At 36.7% G+C, this 25,519-nt stretch overlaps 1 protein-coding gene across 1 annotated transcript in view; it reads right to left on the reverse strand.

The window, feature by feature from the left end:
- RXFP2 (relaxin family peptide receptor 2) overlaps nt 1–25,519 on the reverse strand; it is a 40,174-nt gene that overhangs the window by 8,013 nt on the left and 6,642 nt on the right. Inside the window, 16 exon segments of the mRNA XM_026087804.1 lie at nt 162–233; nt 4,287–4,358; nt 4,453–4,524; nt 5,894–5,965; nt 6,978–7,049; nt 8,172–8,243; nt 9,465–9,536; nt 9,874–9,945; nt 10,860–10,931; nt 12,416–12,487; nt 13,497–13,612; nt 13,820–13,896; nt 14,754–14,831; nt 16,304–16,450; nt 23,438–23,506; nt 25,321–25,438. Coding sequence (XP_025943589.1) covers nt 162–233; nt 4,287–4,358; nt 4,453–4,524; nt 5,894–5,965; nt 6,978–7,049; nt 8,172–8,243; nt 9,465–9,536; nt 9,874–9,945; nt 10,860–10,931; nt 12,416–12,487; nt 13,497–13,612; nt 13,820–13,896; nt 14,754–14,831; nt 16,304–16,450; nt 23,438–23,506; nt 25,321–25,438 — 1,325 coding nt within the window.

The raw sequence follows: 25,519 nt of genomic DNA on the forward strand, positions 1-25,519 counted from the left end.
CTTAAAATAGTGAAACATTTAATCTGATGTTGAAGAAACTGGGCTCCCAATATGGAATATTGGAAATATTGGAAATATGGAAAAGCAACGCATCAGAACAGTTTTGCACATTTTTAAATGGTAGAATTATCATGGTGTCTTCTTTTATTCTGCCTACGTACATGTGGGAGAGGTTCTTCATATGTTGAAACATTCTTGTATTTATATTTGGAATCTCAATCATTTTCAGGTCTCTGGAAAATATGTAATGTCATAATATGTAAACAAATTATATGAAACAGGGCTTTCTGTCGTTATCATATCTTGAATTAAACAAACAAGTATTTTTCTTAAATCATAGGTTTCAAAGAAACTCCTTTATGGCAAAATCCATATATATTCAGTAAGAACGATCCTACTACTTTCCATCACATAGAGTTTTTTAATGAAAGATTGTGTCATAGGGATATGCATTCAGCCTAAACTCCCTTTTTAGCTATGCTATTCAACAGCTAATGCGCTATCTATTAACAGAAACACAAGAAGTGAGTTGCAGAGGCATTTTTTTGGTCTCTTTCCTCAGGTGCTGAGCTTAGCTGCTCACAACTCCCACAAGTGCCAGAGAAGCACATAAAGACCAGAAGAACGTAATAAAGGGTGGATGTGGCATGTTCACAGCAGATGTAGACTGCCTTACACAAGGCAAGAGAAATGCTGAGAAATGCTGAGCGCTCAGAAATGTTAGTATGGCATGCCATGAGGCAACCCACTTTGCCCATGTAGCAGGCCAACAAGAAAGCACAGGGTGTAGAGGTGCAAGGCAAGCAGCCAGAGGGCACCTGTAAGTGGAAAAGTTATACAGGGTTTTGGGTTTTGTTTTGCTGTAATACAAACAAGAACAGSACCGAAATGGGTGTATGTAACTATCTGAATAGATCCTGAGCGAATGCTAATGGCAATTAAAAAGAACAGCAAAAACAAAATACTGGAGAAATATAGCCCTCCTCCTGCCTGTGACAAGGACTTCAGTGGGACTTGCTGACTAGAGAGGACACACACTCCATACAGGGAAATACGCTATTAAATATCAGCAAAAGAAAAGGTCTTTGTAATATTTTCTATTAAATGCATGCAAGCAAAACCAATATCAGCCTTAAAAGCATTCAACTTGATAAAAATCCTAATGGCGACAGAGCCATGAAAAGACACTTTGTGTACTTGAATATATTCAGTAACGATTTCCTGAAGTGTTTGAAAGCAAATCTTCATGCTGCAACATCTCGAAAGAGGTTTGGTCTACAAATTCAGTGTCAGGAGTGCATGTGCTGTGAGGATTAGCAAACCCAGTAAGGCCAGAAATAGCAACACAACTTCATTATTTTATATATTTAGCTATAATGGAAAAAGCAAAGAAGCCATTTGAATGGATTATTTGATTAGTTGTGATGCAAACAGGCAGAGAATAAGCAAAGTGACAGATAGCCACCTGACAGAGATGAAAATGCATATAGAAACCTACTATATTGAGTGTGTCCGTTGTTGTAGACATTCAGTACAGGTACTGGTATATTGGCCCGCAGCTTATCATTTTCACCTCTCCAGTTGGACAATTGCTTTTCAAAAGATTATGTTATCTGCACTAATGATATTTCACAAAAAAAGTGCATGAAATAGTAGAAGCGTGGACAGGAATTGAAATCTTGTCAAGGATGTTCTAGCAACATGAAAAACAAAAACCTAACTGTTCTATTCATAAGATACTGCTGGCATAACCTGAAACTGATTCACAGCAATGGCAAGACAGTGTACATGTAGCATCTAGCAAGGCCTTATAACCAACACRGTTGCGGCTGTGTCAAGAAGACCATAGGAATGCTCATATCAGATATAAGAAAAGATTAAACCCCAAGCCATAAACCTCAGAAAAACTTTGGCCCTAGGGCAGACATGCATTTGAAACCTAATCCAGGACCAGGAATCCCTATATTTCCAAAGACCTAGTAGATACTCCTGCCTCAGCTATTCCCAGCACCCACTGAAGACACCTTATGAAATTAAGATAACTTAATTAAGGCTCTTGTCACTGTAGTTAGAGAAACTGATGTGTTGTTTGTCTCAGTTCTAGGAAGCTACAGGGGAGATTCTGTTGCACAAGAATTTCAAATTTTATTTGAGGATTAGACTGAGATTTGGTTTGGCTCTTGTTCTGCCCTTTGCCAAGTGACATGGCTTCACTTCTTTTCATGAGATTTTCACTTTAAAAGTTCTGGTTTTGTATTATATACTGTCTATCCCATGAAATAAAAATGCCTGTCATCCTGTCAACATGGCTTCTGGAAAAATGAATGGTTACTGAGATCACTTTGTCCTGGTTAATTCTAGCCCAGTTAGATTTTTTGGAGGTTGACACTATGTCTGTCTTGTGTTCTTTGTTCCTGTATTGCATGTTCTGAACTGAATACGCAGATCAGACAATCATTTTGACAGGCAGGCAGGTGGTACTATTACATTGGCAGTAACATATCTATCACAGTTAATGTGCTCTCAGATTAAAAATAACTGCACTTTTCCTAGCTGGTCAAGGTTTATATAGCAACAAAGCACATCCCATCCGTATTTCAAAACAATGTCCTGTCTTATGATTACTCTCTTGCCCCTGTGGTGGCTTATGGACTGGAATACTGATAGTAACAGTTACATTTGCTGCATTAATTCTGTGAATAATAATGAGACAAAAGGCTGTAATGCTCTTCAAAAAGAATCTAGAAGGAAAAGTTAATCTGACGCAGGTGCCACATGGTTGATTCAGTTATCTATCAAGAATAATTTGAGTTTCTGGAGTATTTGAGGCATCCATATGGAGCTGGCTGGTACAACACAGGACTTAGAGGAGACCTGTGGCCTCCTGGAGGAGCAGCTGATGGCCAGGTGGGATAGATATCCAAGGCACCTCAAATGACACCAGGCACCCACATGTGGGCAGCTGAACAAGCCAGTGGTCAACACAGTCAGTGAGATCTGGAGAACAATTCATGTCAGTGTAGACTGGCTTTTGGTTAGCTGAATCACTCTCCAGACTCTGTTTTGACTAGGGCTTGATTCACTTATCTGATCATGGGTGTCTAGTATTATTTGACATGTCCTGTGGTATCTGAGATGTCTGTGTGGGCAGGCAGATATGACACAGGACCTATGAGAGACCAAAGCCTTTCTGGACTGGCAGCTGGAGGCCAGGTAAAATACTTTAGGGATCTCACATAGCACTAGACATCTGATCTGTGGCACTGAGCTGATCTCCTAAATTTCCTCTTACTATAATGGGAACCTAAGACACCTTGCTCACCTTGCTACCCTTGGGCACTTACAAATAAGGGTCTACAAAGAGGAGCTGAATACCCTATGTGTTGAGTTCCTCACATACTTAAACACCATCAGTGTTTTTCACTGTGTGGCATAGGAGAAAAATATCAAACAACGCATTGCAGGAAAGCTACTAAGAACAATTTTTGGGTAATCAGCTCCATTTTGAATTATCTGAGTATTTCCAGTGAAAACCTGACTTCTGCTCAAAGAACATTTTGAACATTCATATTAATTCAAGCTATTTGTCTTTTGCTTAATAAAAAGTGGAGTGAATTGAGGCCCAGGTATTTAAAAACAACATTTGGTTCTTCCTTTCAAGAGATTTTCCAGAAAAAGTCATATAGCACAGGATGGCAGTTAATCTTAAAAAAGATGATATCCTCTTGCTTTTCAACACTGAATCCAGTGAATTTAGAAGATGCTCTTTTAGATGAGTGTGAATCTTCGCAGAGAGCCACACACATTTACTAGAGAGCCACCAGAGTGATGCAAATTAAAGAAGAAACAAGAAAACTTTTGAATTCAAGCTTTATGTAAAATACTTAGTTTAAAAAAATAAAGTGGCTGAATCATCAGTCCTGTGAAGTCATTATTTTATGAACCACCTCAAAGAAAAGTTCACCGAGGTTCTAAAATACTTGTTATATTTGTTTATGTCCTTCTCATCTGCCCAAGTACCCTAACTGTGTTTGCTATATAATTTGCTCTTTTTTAATGTGTTTTGATTGCTCCTAGGCTCACCATTTGCGAAAAACAGTAAAATTTAGTGAACTGTACATTGTGCATTTGGGCCTGCTACCTCAGTGTGTTGAGCACTCCTGTAAGAATAAAAATTAAAAGTACATCCAGCATCTCATAGAATGATGATCAATACTTCACATGCCTTCACATGTCTGATATTATTTAGTGTACTATGTTAGTAAAATATTTCAATTTTTACTTACAATGACTGAAGTTGCTGAAAATTTTCAAACTGATCCTCACAGAGGTGAGAGAGTGGATTGAAAGACAGATTGCTAAAAGAAATCAAAACTGTTTCTTACTTCAAGAAAAAAAGGCAAGATAAGTTATATTCTAAAATTCAATGAGGAACTCTCATTTATAACTTACAGCTTTTGTAAATACTTCAGGTCTTTAAAAACATAATGTGGTAATTCTGTAATCAAGTTGCTGGACAGATCCCTTGGAGAAATACAGAGAACAAAAGCAATCAGTTTCATTATCAGTGTTTCACTCATCCATTTCAACTTACAAACTTGAAGAACTCTAAGACACAAATTTTCTCCATTTTTATAGGCAAGGAGGCAAGCTATCTCACTTAACATTTCAGTAGCATAAAAATTATCTTTTATCATTACTTCAGTTCATCCAATACTTTCTTGCTCTAATTTTATCCATAAGTCACTTTGAAGCCAGCCACTATAGGCACTGATGTTTGGTGTTTGCTAAACATGGATCTTTTAGCTCTAATTCATCATAACTAATTCAGCTGAGGTATCTAATTTGGGAACCTGGTTGCCTGAGGGTTCCTCTATAATTTATGAACTTAATCATTGTTAAGAGGTGAGATGATGCAAGTCCTAATTACATAGATGTGAAGTTTTCACATTTAATATAGGTAGAATATGGAAAAACAACAAAAAACACCCATCAAAAATTCCTCAGTAAATTCAGCACTGAAAACTGGCATTAGTGAATGACCTGTTCTTTTCCTGGGAGTTTTCACCCAGCAAACCAGTGCCTTTAACAAGGCACATTAGTTATCACCCTCCTTCAACAGCTAGTAACAGCCTGTTTCAGTCACTCCTGTCATTGCAGTCACTGACAGCTCCCCTTCTCCTTTAAGCTTTCTCTTTTTTTTTTAGGTTTCTACACCTTCTGCAGCCGTTTTATGTTTCTGCCTAAACATGTCATGCCAGATAATGAGGTAACCAAACCCCAGATGCTGTGTGACTACTTTATATGCAGATGAAGCTAATGCATACATGCTTATCCCTGGGGGGAAGCGGCAGTCTCAAATCTTAAAATAAGTACCTAAGTTCCCCAGACAGCTGATGGGGAAGAGATTGGTTCACCTCCAAAGCACAGCAGGGCTTCATGGGTGCCCTACATATCCTTCTGTAGGCTGTACAAGGAATCTAGGTATCCACAGCAAGTGATCCAAAAGAAGTTAAAAACGTAGCATTGGCTCCAGAGGACCCAAATGAAGCTGGGCTACTCTAGGTGTGGAAAAACTATATGCCCGGAAGGGAGGGAGCCTGATTCTCACCTGGATGCAGAGAGACCTTGTTTTTCAGCCTATGCATTTTGGACTGTGTCTGTTGTAAAAAACAGGCGGTCTTATAATCAGAACTATAAGGTTCTTCTCTCCCTACTACTGCCCTACTACTATCTATAGCTCGCCCTGGCCCAGTATATTTCTGGCCTTGTGCCTGTGATTCTGCATGGCCTCCTGGCCCAGCTTTAGCAGGAGAGGTGAAATACACTCACAAATTACAGATATGTAATAGCTCAAACTCTATAATATAAAAATAGATTTTAGAAAACTCACAGTTCACCCAAATCTTTTAATGAGGAAAAGGTATTTGCAGACACCAAGTGTATTTGATTTCCATGAAGAAACCTGTAAAGTTAAATATATATTAGAATAAGTATTTAATGATTCACTTTAATAGAGAGTTTAATGTTTCGGTATGACTGCTTAGCTTTTTACTTTTCCTAGTCGTATTAGAAGTTACATAGGACCCTAGTTAATTTTTACAAGCTGTAACAGGGCCTATTATTGTAGTCAATGTAAAAGAAACCTATACAGGGCTAAGTAGTTAAGTAGAACTTTCCTTAACTTTAATTAAAAGTAAGCAATAAGTAATAAGTAACAAGTAAAAGAGCAATAGGGAATTTTGTTTGATTAAAGGCCCTGGGATTTGCTGTCCAGACAGAAATTTTACATGTTCAAATTTAGATTTTTTGCTCTTGTTCTGGCTGAGTTTCATACAGTCCTACTTTAGGGAATTCTGTTTCCTCACTGATAAAACATCACATATATAACACCAAGGAACATCTTGTATTTCTTAATCTGCAGAACTTTTTCTTCATGAACATGATCCTCTTTCAATCTCTGTTTATCCTGTCCTGTGTAATTATACAGGGATACAGTTAATTTTTAAAATGATAGAATGTTATTACCATATACCAATATATTTAATTTTATCAGGAACAAGATTTTTTGCTCATGTTTCCTACATGGGGAAAGCACACTCTGAAGGAGGTACTAGTTCAACAAAAAAAATATCTGCAGGTTGAGATATAGACACTCTATATTGTTTCTGCTTTGTGATCAGAACGCAAGTAAAAGGACTTAGCAGAGCTTAAAAGCACTCTGGAACTCACAATCTGATCACAAGGCAGAAATAATACAGTATAACTATTTTGTTTGTTGGAACATGTGATATCATGACAATTGCCAAAAAGTTCCATACAATAATTTAAATAATTATAATGAATACCTCCTTGACAAAAGCACAACTATTTTGATTAAAGTTTATAAATTGAGACAAATCCTGTGTTGAGCATTGTGAGTCACACATATTGAAAAGGGTTTTATTGTTTTATTTTTATACTTTTTTTTTACTTACAATACAGTGAGTGCATCACATTCCAGGAAAGTGGTATTAGTTAAGGCCTTAATACAATTGCCTTCAAAATCCCTAAATAACAATAAGCAAAGTGGTTTTATAATATAATTTCAAAGGAGGGAGTTTAAGCTCTGGGCTCATCTTGTCTTTTAGGATCTTCCTTTATTTATTTCTTCTCAAATTTGCCCCAGTTCATTACCTAGTTTCTGAACATGAAGGTAAATATCAAACAAAGCAAATTATGCCTTTTTCTTTGTTATGATTTTGTTTCTGTTTATGGCTCAGCTCACCAACCCATTCCCTCCTCCTGCCCCGTTGTCCCCCTATTTCAGCAATAATAGGCCAATACCTGTGGCATTTCTTAAGTGTAGTCTGTATACAGGGAAAAATAGAGAACACTAGGTGGAGATTTTACATTTAATTTTTTGTTCTTTTTCTTAGAATGAAGTAATATTTTAAGTAATATAAAAGAACATTACATTATTACTAYTTTTAATGCATAGACTCTGGGGGAAAGCTAATTCAGGCACACATTTTGTGCCTGGTTTTACCCTGTCTACTTGGAGGAAGCTCTCAGGGCAGAATGGATTCTCAAGAGCTGGGGTATAGATTATGACTAATAAAAAGGCAATTGTCCACCTGCTTTTTGTGATTGCCCCAGGTATTATGCTAGTATGTGCATATATATGATATGTACCTACACACGCATGTTCTGGTACATGCTGGTATTTAGAAATGCCAACATTGACGTTTTGAATTCCTGGTGCTCCCTATTCCATCTGATTTTACTTTGAAGAAAGTTCTGATACAATTGTTCCAGGTGGGATTTCAACATATATTTATATACTAGTCCATTGCAATGTATGTCTGTTTATCCTGAGTTACTTAGGATAAACATATATTTGCAGTAACTGATGTTTTTATTGGAAAACTAAAGTGAAAGACGGAATTTTGCTAAACACATGAGAGTCATGAGAACAAGAAGCAGCTCTAAGGATTTATATTGGCAGATAATTGATAATTTTCAGATCATCATTTGAAACACAGTAGAGTTCAACTTTCAAGGTTATACTTCTTAGATTTTCACACCTTTAAAAGTGATTTGGTCTAACAGAATAAACAAATGTGGAATTTTTATCTTCACCGAAAAGATATATTTATTTATCAAAGGCAACTTTTGCATAATTTACTTACATCCAGTTAATAAGAGGCATTTGAGTATAGATTTTCTTGGGAAGAGACTCAAGTGAATTGTTTATCATTGACCTTCATAAAATAAAACATGATTAGAAAACAAGACATTTTATCATACTTTATAGCAAAATATGCAAGTATAACAAAGATATGAAAAAGAAAGCTTTTGAGAAAAGCAGCTGGGATTCGATTTAGTTATATTACTTTAAAATTTGAGGTAAATTTAGATTTTATAGAAGCTACACAAGAAAAAAGATTTCTTAAGTTTACAGTAACAAACCATATTATATTATCTTTTGATGCTAGCTTATTAATGTGTTTTATTTTTAAGGAATGATTACACTGAACGACTGAGAAAGATGCTAAATTGACCGACTTAAAAAAAGTTGTCCATTGAAAAATTTACATTCTCAGTACTAACACTGTGAGTTTCCCACACACTCTATGACCTTCCTCAACCCATTTCTGGTGGGAGCAGGTAAGGGTGGAAGGTTCCTCCCCAGTTTGTTTCAGTGCTGGCTCTGTGGAGTCTGGTCTGAAGGCTGCTGGAGACAGCTGTGACGTCAGCCACTGCCTTCCAGAAGCTTGGGTGAGACAGCTGACTCATTGGCTCATTAAAGACACAAAGTTTTTCATCTCCTCTGCCCTGAACCAATGGATTAGTAGTGAAATCTTTGTTTTCCATTAGCAAAACCCAGTCATTTATCTCCCTGGATAAAGAGCTGTTATATTTTCTAAGAAACTGAGATCATACTTTTCAGGTGCCGGTTTACTTCATGAGGATGGTGGAAAGAGCTTATAGGACTTAACATCTTCTCCTTCCTACCTATGATAAGCTCCACCCAATGTTGATTTTTCTGTTACAGTCATCACAGCCGTATCTGTGTGGAGAACTGTCTAAGTGCCTAAATACTATTTCTGTTTTCTAAAAGGATAGGATAGGTTTTTCTCCTGGTTATACCCAAGAATTTTCAGTTTAGATCATGAGTTTCTGGTAGGCATTCTGAGAAAGGAGATATGATTGTAAACAGTTTTACAACTTCAAGGATGTACTTTAATTTTAACAGAAGCATAGTAAAGATTGTCATAGCATGAAAGATGCATATGAGAAATCCAAATCCAAATCTGAATTCAGATGATTTAAGTATGGGGAGTTGACAGGTGCAATTCCTTCATGAAAATGTTTGAAAGTTTTAGCAAAAAAAAAGAACTTAGAGGAAAAAGAAGAAAGAAAAGAAAGCTACTTGGAGATTGAACAATACTAATATGAAAATGTGCAAGAGTAATACTTACAGAAAAAACAAAGACTTTAGCCCAGTAAATAACTGCTTCGAAATTTTCATTATTGGGTTATAATCTAGAATTCTGGAAAGAAATAATAATTTATTAAATCAACAATAATATAAAAAAACAATGAAAAAACAGCTCAGATGAACAAGTCATGAGGAAGCTAAATGACAGCTTCTCCTCTGCATTTCCAAAATAACTAGATCTACATATTATTTCCAGGAATTAAAACGTAGTCTCTGTAACAATGATAAGGAGTTGCAAGCTGTGGTAGTCATTTACAAGATTCTGCGAAGACAGCCATTTACAAACACAGATTTACTGCTTTGTTCCTTTCTGCTTAGATCAATAGCATAGACATACATTACCACTGATGAGGAGTGCTTTTACAAATGAAGAGAAAACCAGTATGTACAGCCATTTCAATTTGTGCAGATCTCTGAATACCCCAGGTTTCAAACTGGTGATACAGTTATGACTGAGATACCTGTTGAAAAGAATATAATGCTGAAACTAAAATAATGCTGTCTAAAAATGGATAGACTAACTTTAATGGGAGGGAGCAGAAAGCTTTCAGATAATTGATGAGAACAACCAGAAAGATAAAGGAACTATGGCAAGCAACGTTTGGTTTTAGAATGCTGACTGAAAACATTTTAAGCTTTTTGGCTCATAAAAGGCTGTCTGTTACTGCTAGGGCAATAGCATTTGACTTAATCTTTTAAATATTTTATTTTTGGAATGATAATGGGTAATGCATTAGAAAAATGTGCTTTTATGAATAGTTTTGGACTGCACAGGGTTTTTTGTGATGATTCAATGAACAACCTCTGCCTAGGTCTTAAACATATCCTTTTTAGAGTAAGACAGACATAATAAAAATGCTTTGTGTTTACATACATTAATCTATCAAAATGCCAATAACTATTTTTTATTCAAAACTTGATAAGAAACCTGAAAAATTAGTCTGATTTTCAAAGGCATTGAGCTTGTATCAGCTGTTGGAAGTAGTAGAGGTACCTGGATTTTGAGAAATACTGCTTAATAATCATGTAAAAAAAATTGGCCAATATGCTTTGTGAATATCAACTACTGAGGCTCTGTCAGGTAAACATACTAAACGAAGTTTATGATGGGTGAATAATGGTATGAAAAAAAGTTCCACGGTTTGTCTTTGCCCCAAAGTACAAGTAGAGTAACAGTAGGAGTAAAAATCCAGGAAGTGCTCACTTCTAACATATTTCTCGAGCTACTGGATTATGCTGGATAGTGATTGAATGAATGTTTGAAGGGCTGAAGTGTAGATGCAATTCCCCCTTTTTGTGGAAGGATGTTTCCTCTGTGATGCCCTAGAGGCAATCAATTATATGAAAAGGCAAAATAGAGCAATATTGTACTCACAGCTTCTGAAGCTTGTATAGTCCAAAGAATGCTTTCCTTGATATTGTTTGAAAGCAATTATGTTATAGAAATCTGGTACAGATAAGATAAGAAGGCCAGGGTAATCATGCTTCATTAACTTAGAATTGTAGATGTTTCATAATCCCACTTTTATCCCCTTCTGCCATTTTAAGCGCACTACTAAATTAATGCCTGGTGTAACACCACGGAAGTCAGATTCAATATTTTCCACCAGAACAGAATGTTCTAATGACTTCTTTTGAAGCTGTTCTCTGTGTGTCTGTCTCCAGGGTGTGTCATTTCCCTTTTCTTGATTATACTTTTGGAACAGAAGATTGTAGGGTATAGAAAGAAGATATAAAATAGAAAGCACTGGAGGCTGACAAGAAAAGCCAATACTATTCCAGAACACAGGTATATTATTTTGAATTGTGAACAATCGTTAGCCGTCCTTCTTGGCACACTTATATTAATGTAGATTGTGCCTGGTGATGCACCTCAGCTGAAAATTAGTGGCATATATATTTTGATTAAATAAAATTGATTCTAGCGCATTTGGTTTGCCCACTTGGTTCTTGCCCATTCTTCAAATTATACATTATATTCTGAAGACTCCTAATCTGTTCTGAATGGAAAGCAGTTTGAGCTGTCATTAGGAACTGTCTAACAAAAGGCATATACCTTCAAATAGGAATCAAGAGCTAAACTCAGATACTGTGTGCTTAGAGGATTTGTGAGGATTTATTTTATGCCTGGTATATGAATTCTTACTCTTCACTGTTTTCTCATATAGATGACATACCTGCTAGTTTTGTATGTGTGCCTTAATTCTGTAAGAATTTATCTGAAAGATGCCAAGTACGGAGCACATCATTGATTTTTTATTAGCAACAGCTGTACTTAAAAAGAACACAGTTCATTCTGCCTCACAATGTGATATATACAAATGTTTCCCTTCTTTGTAACTTGGTGAAGGGCAGACTGGTTCCTACAGGAACTTAGAGGAAGCTGACTTGAAAGCTCTCCAAGTCAAATTCCAATAAAAAGGCCATCTTACTATATAAAGAACGTGGAAGACACCACCCAGCTTGAAAAAATGTACCAGTGGTCTATGAGAGGATTGACTACACAGGAGAACTTGCCGTGTTTACAGCTTATTGCATAATTTTGCAATTAGTTTCTGTGGTAGCCTAGCACCAGAAAAAAGAAAAAAGGAAACAACCGAAAAGGTTGCATTATTTAACCTTTTAAAACAGTAAGTTGCAGTTTCACCACAAAATGGCAGTATTACTTATAAGACAAGCTTATTTTCTCCTTACTTATTTTTCTGTGACAGGGAGGGAGACCAGATCTCTGTGTATTGCTTACAAAACTGCCTGCATCTGTGCACATTTGGCTAGACAGGGAGACCAACATGATCAAAACATCAATTTCAAAAACAAATGCAGTGCTATATAGCTAAAAAGGTGATCACCCAGGTGACTGTATGTTGATTGTATGCATTCCATATATGCCGGTACCCATGCAATATTTTAATAAACTGTCAAAATACTTACATTTTCTTCACTTCTGTATACTTGCTGAAAACTTCATCTGGAAGAAAATGGATCTGGCTGTGTTTAAGTGACCTAAAAAAAATTGGGAACCGATATTTAAATTAGGTCTAGGTCTTAATTGGTCAGAGTTGCAGCTTTCAAAAATTAGACCTCAGATCTGGGCACAAGTGACAAAAGATCAGAGCCTGAAAAGGCCCTTGGGTGCATTACATTGCCTGTGAAGCCTGGGTAACATCAGCTTCCCCATCATCAGTTCTTGTTGTTCAAATCCTGAATGCAGGCTTGAGTGCCCTCCCAGGGTTAGCTGAGAGAAGACAGTCCTCCCTTCAGTCTATTTGAAAAGTAAATGTATTTGACAGTTGAACAAGCTAGCTGAAGGCCAGCAAATTTCAAGTACTACTCTTTTAAATATTCTCCTTGCTTCTGTCATCCAGATATATCTTTGAGAACTTCTCAAACTAACAAGTATTCAGCCTTATGTAAATTTTGACAACTTATAAAATAGGAGCTGGCAACATGAAATAGGGAGCTGTTAGTCATTGTTAAGAACCAATAATCCTGAAATTCCCTCTTTGGTAACTTCGGTACATTTTGGTGGCTGCCCATTACCCAACTTCTGGTTGCAACCAGTGATCTTTAGTGAGTGGCCTGGGGCTGACAAACTTTAAGCAACAGGAATGGCAAACCCAAAGAATAGCATTCAGCCTACCTATTTGTAAACATCTGCAGTACAAATACCCACATCTCAGCTAACACCCCAAATTCTCTTTAGAGGAGAGAAATAAACATGTTCTGTGTGCAATTCATATGACCTGTATTAGATGACTGGTTTACACTGCTGACACATATAGTTGGTCAGATGAACCCTGCCCTAAAGTGAACCTTGTAGCAAAGCACTCACAGCAGTCACTACATCCTCAAGCCACCTAGTAAATGTCTACAGTGGGCTGGTCCATTCTGCAATCTCTCTGTGAAAGCTGAGGGTCCATATTTGGTAGTACAGAGGTATGCAAAGTGTATTTAGCCATCTCTTCGTTTCTAAAGCAGCTTTATGTCTGAGAGCAGAGGGAGCTCTTCCTACAGGAGGGTTACGTTACTTGAAACAAGTGGAACAGACTTTAAATTAACAGCAGCACATTCTAGTTCTGTTTCTATGCAGCTGCAACCTTCTGCAAATTTCTGGGTATTGGTGGAGACCTAGGAAAAGGGATGAAAGATTTCTTGATTGTATATCTAACATATCAGTGGCCAAGCACTTCTGACCAGATGGAGTGTCATTTTGAGATCTCTTCATAGAAGGGATTGAACATCTAGATGCAAAAAAACATCCAGAATTACCTTAGTAAGGTTCACTTATCAGGAAGGCTATAAACACTGATGTTGCACATTCTGGGACTGCAGTACTTTGAACATAGTGAAAGCAAACACAAGTAAAAGATAAATTAAATTTAAGATCCTGCTCTCCATAAGCAGAATACCAGCTAGATAAGGGTAAGTAAGTGAAAAACAATATGTGCTCGATGTACATATATATATATATATATATATACGTGTGTGTATATATATATGCACACACACATGTGTATTTGTGTGTGTGTGTGTGTACACCCCCCTATACAAATGTGAACATCTGAGAACAGTTTCCATTGGAGAATGCAGATTTCTTAAAGTCACAACACTTCACAGAGAAACTGGATTTTAGTGCAGACCAGAGGGGCACAGCAACTAAACTTGCCACTTTCTTGTCATGACACTGTCCTTGCTTTTTGGGATTTCATGCAAGGGCTTTTTGGGTACCCCAGCTTGGCAGTCCATCTGGACACCTGTCTCAGAGCTGTAATACTTTGACTGAGCTTAGGCTTTTGGGCTTATGACTCTTCATCAGTAGACAAGAAGACTATTTTAGAAAGAATCAACATAAACCACTTCAAGCTTTTAAAATCTATTTTTAAAAAGCTGTTTCACAGAGAAGCCTTTCTTTTTTCTATCGTTCCAGAGTGGAATGTTGACTTTCTAAAAGTTTCCAGAAATTTAATTACCATTTTCCTGCAACTCTATAAAGCAGCAACCTGCCAGTAGCAAGTACATTCCACACTGCATCATTCTGTTCTGCTCCGGTGTGCAGGTACAAAGCTCTGGGAAATTAAAGAGGTTCCCTGAGCTGATCTAAAATTCCAGATATCTCTATAATTATGGCAAATGTATACAAATATATATACATATATGCAGTGAAAAGTCTTAAAAGTGTAAAATAGATTAAGGATACTAATAAAGGCATTTAAGTGCATTTAGGATTAAGTCAGAATGGCAATGAAATGGAAAGACAGCAATTACTTACAGCATTCTTTTGTTAAATCCAGATAATTAGGCTTTCCATGAACCATACCAAAGATACTTGCCCATCCACTATTATCTCCTATAAAAAGTATTACCATTTGTCAGCTGTACTTTAAATTGTATATCAGTTTATAAATGAAAACCAGAGCAAAGGTGAAAGAGGGAGAGGGAGAGAAATCTAAAGTTAATGAGCTGATGCAAAATATTATTAAAAGATGTGTTTACAAAAATAACTGAATATTAAAACAGGATGATTAATATAGCAGAGAAACTGGTATTGCAGCACAGAGAGTTAGAAAGAAATTGCAGTGAATATATGAAAAATCTATATGAAAATGGAGATGATCTAGAATAAGGTTGAAAGACAGAAAGTGACTCTGGGAAAACAGAAAGTTTGCACCGGACTCAATGAATGAATACACATGGAGACCTCAAATTTCAGGCAAAACAATGGAAAATAATGAGGCCATATCATGACTGGAATAGCTAAATGAATTGGCAATTTTACAAGTTATATGAGATTAGAGAGGAAATCAGTTAAAATTTATAAAGCATGGAAAATTATTTTAAATTGATTGGCAGAAGATGGGAGTCTCTCCTACATGTGCAGAGTACCAGCCTTTGGAGCAATTACTGTTGGTACACCAGGGTGTGGTTTGGAGCTAGTACATAGGTGAATGGTAAACAGAGAAGGTACGATGTGGAAAGCCATCAAAACACATGAACACATCCAAAGTTAGTAGCTGAGAGATGATAGTAATGAAGAAGGAAAGAAGCATATGGAGGGGATTTGAGATATCTAGCGCAAAGGAGTGAAAGAATTGTAACTTCTCTAGGAAGTAGGTGGAGAGGGAGGATTGAGAGCAGGAGATAACAGTAGAGTTGACACATTAGCTTCTGACCCAACATGTTGTAGAGTCACAAAAGAAGTCAAATATAATGCAGGGGGAACCATGCACCAAAATAGGGATCATTTATTAGGCAAAAAAGGAGAGTGGTCTTGTTGCTCTGACTTACTCATTGCTCTTTTGGATTGAGGGTGGCCATGGAGATCAGTAGGACAGAGAGGAATGGTGCATATGTGTGCATGCATATATATTGACATATTTAAGTCTAAGACTCTTACAACACTTGAAATCATAGTATAATAAAAATTCTTCTCTTTCACTAGTAGAGAGCCTTATGGAGTGAAGTACCCTTATTTATCTATGGGAGTCAGTGCACCCACTTTGAAGGTTTCCCCACACAGACATGGGTGATTATCCACTGTCCACCAGCAGAGACTAATGTGGCCAGGACTCCACAGAAATTTCACCACTGGAGTCTGCCTGGGACATGCCTTTAAACACTCTGTTTTCTTTCTTGCCCAGCATAGTGTAATTCCTTCATTCATTGAAGAAATGAAGATATAAAGAAATTACACTGAAACCCCAGACTTCTCAGGCTTGTAGATCTTCTGAAGACTATTTGTGATGCAGTGTGTATTAGCTGGAGGAACACATCCCAGAACCAGATTTGGCTTCTGCATACTATAGATATTGCTGTACTTACCACAGTTTTCTTCATCTGCACCATTCCCACAGTCATTTACACTATCACAATGAAATGCCTGTGGGAGGCATGTTGTATGATTTCCACATGGAAAATAACCCTTTTGGCGGACAGCACCAGCAGAAATGCCTTCCATCAGCCAGGATGCTGAAAAAATATGGGAAGTCATGTTCTGTATATGAGAGCATGTTATGAACTAGAAGGGTCTGATAAAACTGCAACCACAGCAAGCAGTGGAATAATTTCATTCTCACTTTAATGTACATTGTATGTCATTTCAATTTTGGCACTTGTTTTATGGCATCAGCTAGAAATGGCTTATCACCACTGAAATGTAGAAAGGACAGCTTAAAGTTTCTGTTTGTTTTTCTTCTCTTTTTCCATCATCTGCAAACAAATTGCTAGCTAGAAAAAAAAATCATCAGTGCACTTTCCTGGTAGACTGATTCCTCGATGGTGTGGGCATGAAGTAGCAAAACCCTGCTGCATGGCAGCTGCTGAACAGGGTAGTGGTATTTTGGTGTTCCTAAGGTGGAGTAATGGAAGTCTCAWGCGAAGAGAGTTTCCAGATGGAGCATGTGGAAAGCCATTTCCCATGCTGAAGGCRGCTGAGTGATGGAGAGATATCCACTTAACCATTAGAGAGATACAACTTGTAAAAAAATCATCATTGCTCCCAGTTACAGTAAAAGCTTTGGGCAATTTGCAAGTCAAATCTTGGAACGAATCTGCAAAGTGTGGTCTCAGATTTATGGTTGTTCTTTTGGGATTTTTTACAATAATGGAATTAGATTTATAGTCTTGTGAATCATTTAGACAAGATGTTCAAAGCAGGAGAATGGTTTTTATTTCCTGTATAGCACACATCACAGATGACTGGAATTCTGCAGAACATTTGCTGAAAATCTGCTATATCTTTTCATCATAGTTATGAAGAATATGTCCATTTCAAAAGCACTTTTTCCTTTCCACAAAGTCTACAGGAGCTTTTATGATGAAAAAAACCCTAATGAAATAACTTTAAAACTGCAAAAAAGCAAAACAAACAATACATAGCAAAGCTCTCCCCATCATACAGAACTGGTTATTATGGTTTTTATTCATTAATGACTTCTTTGAAAAATGAAGTTCAAATTTGATCAAACAAATATAGTCTTTGTTGAACTGATGGGTCTATGGACCCACCTTGCAAAGACAGACAGGCTGACTTTAAACAAGACTCCTTTGGGACTATGTACAAGATTAAAGTGAAGCATATGGGATAAAATTACAGGGAGAAGTGACAGAAACAAAAGGAAGTAATCTAATTCCTGTGAGGCCAATGGACAATTAGGAGCTATGTAATATCTGCACATATGGAAAGGGTAGGAGTTCAGCTAAACAGTAATCTTTAACAAGTGAGTATGTTTTAGTTTTATCTAACGAACACTGTCCTAATAATATTATTTTTTGCATGATGCAAAGAATTGAGGTTGGGGCACAAGATGACAGGAGATGAAATATATAGTTGGTTTCAAAGACAGACTTGAGTTTCAATACTAGATTCATTTTGGGGGAAAAAAAATCTTGTCAAGATACACCTTGCCTTTCAAAGTGAGATACCACTAACATTCTCTTGCTACAACACTTACAGACTGAGGAAGAGTTTTAAACTAATTTTTCTGGAAGATCTTGCTGGAATTCAATATGTGAATAAAAACAGATAGTTTAGACTGGTAAAGCTATAGATCTTTGTATATCAGTGTTTAGAATAATGTTACAATTAGATTCTGATAGTTAGCTGGTTTCATCAAATTCCTTATGATACTGTCAGCACTTTTATTTTTTGGACCTATGCTTTCATGTATCACATATCAGAGAAAGATTTTTCCTTAGAGTAAAATAGTCTAAACTTCTTTATAAGTTTGTACAATACATCAGCCTTGGGTATATTACAAAGAAAAAAAGGCATAGTTGTTGGAAAAGGTTTCATTCTTATTATATACTGCATTCTAATCACTGTTGTGGTAAAGACAATCATATAAACAAAGCTATTTACCAAGAGCTTTATGCTGTGCATGTCTGTAAGTATTGCATAATGTGAAGAAATAAAACTTTACAAAGCTGTTCATATGAAATTATATATAAAATATGTATATAAGTAGGTTGAAGAAAAAAGAATTATCTTTAAAAGTATATATAAATGAATATAACTTAGCAAAAATAGGCAATTTACAGCTCAGCAAGAGGTGGGGGAAGTAAACCATTTCATGATTTGCCATGATATTGAAATAGATTAATTGCATAAAACAGAGGGGAAAACGGAATAAAACAGCTGCAACTGTTTATGAATGACTTTACCGATGCATTCCTAGAGAAGAATACCATAAAACTTACTTCACTATGACTAGTTCCCAGATGAAATATATACTGGAATGGCAGGCTTCTACCAAACTGAAGGGCAGTTTAAAGCCAGATTTGTAGAGATTAGTAACTAAGGGAAGGCCCCATGCTCTGTATTTAAGCCGCAGGGTATTCTGGTACTGGAGAACCCTTTCTTTCTGTATCAATTCAGAAATAGAAAAAGCACTGTTATGAAACATTCTTTCAAAGTTCACATATATGTTCAGTGTGGCTTGACAGCCAGTTTCAAAACAACTGAGTGTATGCATTAATTCCCAAGAAAAGTAAAGATACAACAGAATGAATGTGTGGTAGTGAAGCTGAAAATTAATCCTGAGCCTCTTCACTCTCAGCGTTCATTTAATTGCCCTTATAGACAAGATATCAGCTACTACCCAACAGAAGGGGCTTGCTCTTTTAGTTTTCTCTTTGAGTCTCCAAACTCATTTTAACTTGTCTTAATTTGCTCTTTTATCAAGCACAGTGTAGTTACAGAACTGACAGATGCAATTGTTTCTGACACACTTTCCATTAAAGATCACACACAAACAGTTGTGTCATCTGTTGGATATCTGCATCCATTCTCATCAGCGTCTGGAGTAGTATATGAAGCTGTCTGTAAGACTCCTGACTTACTCCCCCACAGATAGCACTTGGGCTGATGAATACACACAGATAAAAGCGGCAGCTTCTCTTTCAGAGCAATAATACCATAAAAGCAGTTTTCATTCACTATGTGATAAAATTCAGTCTTCAGATTTCTGCCTATGATGGAGTTGTTCCAATTCTCTAATCTCATCTCAAATTTCTGAGGAACTGAAACAGACCAAACCATGTTACACACCATTGAGGCTCAGGGAGGTTCAAACAACATGTGCACAGCTCTCAAACATGTCATTGTTATTCAGCATGCTTTAATGGAACAAGTCTGTAAATTCAGTGCAAATTTAGTATAGTGCAAGTAAGGTATATGGTCTGTTTCAGTGGTTGTGGTTTTAAGAACAGTTTTGGTTAAAGCAGAAAAACTGAAACATATGCTGCTCTCTGGTGCAGTAAGACAGACCCAGATGTTTCAGTAAAGGCTAAAATCTGTACTGTGAGAGCACCTTGCTAATAGCTTTGAGCCATTGTAACAGATGTAAATAAGGCACATTTCAGATGACAACAGACTCTTTTCTGATCCCGTTGTCACTTCTCCAAGGTCACAGTGAGAGCAGACAGGTCGGTTTGCTTTACTCAGCTTCAAAATCACTGAAATATTGTATCTTGAGAGCCCAGCTATCATTTAGTTCACATACTGCTTAGAAAGGAATGTACAAGAAGAGGCAGAGGGGAAAAGAAGGAAAACAATCAAGTGATTAAAAATGAATTATAAACACATGGGATTGATGGAAAAAATTGGAAAATGAAGAGAGCAATCCTCACATTTCTGGATCCGGTTTCAATGCAGACACACACTAAAACACACAAAAAATTATTTATTTGTGCATAAATCTAAGTTTTCATGAATATTTCCCTCCCCCCATATGTTTCTTTAGCTAGGGAAAGAAAGACTTGTTTTTATATCAAATTTTCTTTGGAAAAAACAACTCCATAGATTCAAACTACATGTTAAAATGATGTCTGATGAACTGCCAGAACTTCTTGTGTCACAGAATTTTGAGAATTATTTTTTGATTGTCCATGTAATGGCCTGAACAGTAAGCAGGACTAAAATGACAATGCAAATTAGATATTGCCCATTTGTGAATTTTACAAAATCTGCAAAAATTGGCTCTAGTCATCTGAGTGTGCATTAATCTAAAACATGCTTGCCTTAGGGTTCCTACATTTACTACAGTGGCAGACTTTTCATCTGCAGGACTCCACAGTAAACCAACATACATGAACTCTCTTTTTGAAATAAATTGAGCCTTTACCAGGTTACTCTTTTCCCCTGGTGGAAAAGTCAGTCACACTATAATTTATGCTCAGTGGATGTATGACACTTAGAAATGGTTCATTGTCACATTTATAATAGCCAGTTGTTTATTACCAGAACTGATAACATAACCCATCACTAGCCTGCATTGGTACTGGTATTATTGCTTAACCATAATATATTGCATAATTATTAAGGTCCAGACTGTAAATCCCTTCCTGACACTGAGAAGCAGTTACTCACTGAAGAAGTCCTATAGCTGCTGTGAACAGCAGTTCACCAAAGAAAGAAAAGGCTTAAAAATGGTGTTTAAATATCTTATCTTTAAATTTGTCAAGCATAGAATCTCTAGGCAGTGATAAAAAAAGCCTGAAACCAGTGTTAAAGATACCTATTCTCTCAATTACGACAGAAGATCATCCTGAGTTTCTTATCAATTCAGGCTAATAAGACTTACTCAGGTGCTGACGTCTTAGCCACAGTTCTGCATGACACAGCATGGCAAAGTTAGGGCTCTGATCCGCATAGCTCTCCTCCCACTCAGCAGCACCCGAGTTTCGTTTCTCCAGCATGCCTTGGATGCGGTGTAACTACTTTCCACAGGTCCCGGCACGCTCGGGAGCCGTCTGTGAAGTCGCCTTTTGGCTGGAACACTTTGTGTCACAGTGGAGAGAGTTTTTGGGGCATAAACGATGCAAACCGGAGTTGTTTATCGCCAGCCATTAGAGGGCAGTAAAATACCATTTTTTTTTATGTTTCCTCAGTTTACTAGCACTAAATTCTAAGGGCACCTTTTGAAGGTTGACCAGCCATTCAATCAACAGCATTTATAATCAAGTGATATTTTCCACTCTTTTAGAGTGGGATCATATATTTGTGCTAGGAATTTTAGAGTACATATCTAAAGCCTAAACAGCCCATATTCAATACCCATTTCATATTACAGACTTTTTCCCCTGAAACATGCAGATGTGGGTTTCGCAAACAGTGTCCTTTGACACTCCCAAAGTTGCTATGTTTAACATATACATTTTTTAGCTATATGTAAGGGGAGAGGGCAAGACTAAAAATGCGTGGGAGCTGAGCAGTCATTCCCTTTGCATTTCTGTACCTCCTGGAGCACAGTTACACAAGGACTTGTCCACACAGGCAAATTGCTCTGAGACAGATCTTCCTCCCTGACTTTTGCCTGTACCTGTGGTTATTCAAGGCATTCGAGCTGCGACCTGTTTAGGATGGAGGCTGCAATGTCTCTGAGTGCCCGGTCATTTTGGATTCACTCCTCCTCTAGTGCAGCCTGAACTAGTCTGACTTGGCTAATGTCAATGAAGACTTTGTTGTTAAATCAAGATAATTTATTGCAAAATTGGTTCGATCTTTTTCCTCTATTATTGACTGGGAAGCTTATAAGAAATATTGAGCTCTCAGTAACACAGCTATTTCCTTCTCTGCAGTTTTATTTATGGCAAAAGCAATTTGAAAGAATGGTAAGGTGAATATTTTCATTCTCTCTATCACAGTAATAAATAAATAAACATATGTTTGATGGTTTGTAAATAGGCAAGATAATAAGAGGCGTTTTGTTAATAAATTATTTCAAACTTTTGTTTCTGCTAATCAAACTTCTGACAATGAAAGAATATGTTGATCTGTGTAATGAAAAGGTGTGCCATTATATGTTCTTTATTAATCACACTTTATTAAAGCAAATGTGGAATAACAAAATAAAGTGTATTTTAAAATAAAAGTTTTATATGAGTAAAATGTCTTTTAACAATAACAAAATGTAGTGATTTAAAAATAGTTCTCATGAAAGAGTAATTAATAAAATTCAATGGCCTCCTGTATATTCCACTCCCTTGTAACAGGGCGTCCACAGAACAAATAATTTATTCTCCAATACTTATTTTTTATTTCCAACAGGCCAGCAATTTTTTTAATTCCCTTTCTTCCCAGTAATGTATTTACTATTTAAGTTTCTAACTTTGATCACACTATATCCAGACCTTTATGCATTATTAAAAAAAATCCTATTTAATTAAAGAACTTTTCACAAGCAGAGAAATTACCATTCATGAGCTAATTACAGTAAGAACCATTTACTCACTTTTTTGTAATGCTTCAGGAATGATTAAGTATGAGGAAACTATTCATTATTAAAAATGAAATTGTGCAGGAACTGAAAAGTTTTAATTTTGAAAATTTTGTTTAAATGAAATACTGGTGCTTCTACTTGTATGTTATTATTAAACCAGTGTTTCTATGAAAAAGAACTTTTCTCATAGAAGCAAATTTTTAGGCAATTACTTCTGATATTCAAAATTCTTTCTCAAATATATAATTCTAATTTTTAATGTGCTTATGCTGAAAGGATTTCATGGCCAAATTACCACAAATTTTGTTGCAATTGGAGAAATAATGAATTAATATCTATGAAAACTCAGTTGCTAAATTAAACATTTATTTTTTCACAAAATATGTAGAAAATTCATTATGCTAGTGGTATGAAGCTTGCTGTTTACYGTAATGTTTTATTAAAGTATTTTTTCAGAAAGGCTTGATTTATCATTTAGTCTTGCCTTCGATTAATTTCCTTTCATCAAAATTTAGAGTAATCTTGTTGGACAATTCAGTCATTTCATGAAATCAAGTTTCTTCATCTGTTTTAAACAATTTTTTTTTCTAGAACTGTGTTTTACAAAATCATATAAATGAAAATTCCCTACAGATTCCTTACTGTAAATGAAACTCCTTACTGATTTCTTACTGTAAATGAAAATTCCTTACTGATCCGCAAAGGTAACAAAGAATTAAGAAGGAAGTGGTCTTACCTTTGATTTCTAACAGAACAACAAGATGGAGCAGAAATAACATTGCAGACAGTCTGAAGTTAAAAAGATTGAGAGAGGAGTAACAGTATGTTTACGGCCACTGAATGATACTTAAGCTCTGGACACCTTAGTAGCTGCTCTCATAACGAAATCTCCGGTTCGGCTACCTATGCCATTGAGCACGCTCACAGCCTGCTGCTTACCAGCTCTAAGGGAAAAGTCTCTTGTCACCCATCAGGTTGTTAGCAATTATTTAAACCATAGTAACAGTTTTGTTGGGCTTCTGGGTTACTACAGGCTGTGTCTGAGAAAGGGTGTAAAGGATTTTAATTTTACTGGATGCATGCGTGATTTCTGACAGGGTAATTTTGGGATATAGTAGATGTTTCTTTTCTAATAATTGTAAATTACTTTTGTAATGGAGATGAAAATCTCTAAACAGCTTGCTGTTATTATTTGGCAACTGGCATTACATTTTGATTTTAGTTATACAGTCATCTAAGTATTAGCATCCAAATATTTAAACATGYAATTAAACATTGCGTAGAGTTGGTAATCACTGAACCCAGTTACTTAATTGTCTTCAAGAGTGATTTCTGAAATGAGAATTTCTCAAACAGGGATTATTACCTTTTTTTCCCTAATTACTATTCTGAAAAGTTTACACTTTTTCTGCCCCATGTTATGCTAGCCTTACATTATATGTGCCCCTCACTTAAGGAAACCTTTTTTTTACCAAAAGAGGATACTACAGACATCTAGAAGATCTTTTCCTACATCACTATCTGCATTTAAAATTAAATAGGCCAGACACATTGCCATAGCATTAATATGTCATTTGGTATAAGTTTTCAGTGCATTTCATTAAGATGTCCGACTAGTGGCTCCATGTTCTTCCACGGTGTATTTTGATTTAAAAGGGGAAAGCAAATGCATAAAGACCACAATGCATTTGCATAAAATCTCACCAGAAATTATTGATAGCTTTTGTCTAGGATATTTGAGAATAAATGGGATAACACCAGGGATGCAAAAATTTCCCCAAATAGGGGCTAGGAAATGCAAATCGTACAAGTGGTCCACTGCATAAATTACAAGCCTGCCATTCACATCTGTGCAAGGCAGCCAACAATTAAAATACAGAGGGATACTCATACAAGAAAGTATTTGACTTCAGTAATAGTAATATCTGGGATACATTTACCATCCCAGCTCATGATGGTGGATATTTTATAAAAGTTAGGATCTCTCTATGCTGAATTAAAAAAAAAAGATAACTCAATCTAGCATGAGAGAAGGTGCATAAGAAACTGGCTGTATTGCTCTGAACTGTTCTCTAAGCGAACTGAAAGCACACTCTGGGGCAGAATTGAGGAGCCGAGCCAGCTTCTGCAGCCCAGCTGCAGGCTTGCCTTGGTTTGGGGGGTTTTCCTGTTTGTGTTAAGTTGTGCCAACCAAGGAAGACCCTGGGGATGGTTGCCTGCTTGTAGGAGGAGAGTGCTGTGATGCACCCACCTCTTGCACTTAACCCACACATTGTCTGGGAGTGCTAGCAAGGGAGGTAAAGGAGCGGCTATGTAAAGTCACCTGTGCCACAAGCCCTCATGTGCAGAGTTCTCCTAGCAGGAACTGAAGGGAAAATTTATCCAGATCAATGCCTTTGTGTTGCACCAATGGTAAAAGAGTATGCCCACTTCTGTCTGAATATGCCATCCATCCTCCTGTTCCTAGTAACTCATAGGCCTCCTCATCCAATGTGCATCTGTTGCTTCCTTACTTCCATAATGTGAGTAGACCTGATGAGGACTGAACAGAAGTGCATTTAGTTTTAAGTCTCTTCTAACACACATCATGTGATAACTGTGAATGTTATAGTATAGCCCACTTGAAAACCAGGTATATATGCAGATCTGATATCAATTGGATCGATGGGAAGAGCAGAGTGGAGAGGAGGGACTTTACTCTGTAGTGGGCTGTTGCCTCATCTGAGATCACAACACACTGCAACATAGAATGGGAGGTGAATGAAGGTGGGAGCAGTACACAGCACACACACACATTTTTCTTCTTGCAGTATAGCAC

This window comes from Apteryx rowi, unplaced genomic scaffold (genome assembly GCF_003343035.1).
Source record: "Apteryx rowi isolate R43461 unplaced genomic scaffold, aptRow1 scaffold_735, whole genome shotgun sequence".
Lineage (NCBI taxonomy): Eukaryota > Metazoa > Chordata > Aves > Apterygiformes > Apterygidae > Apteryx > Apteryx rowi.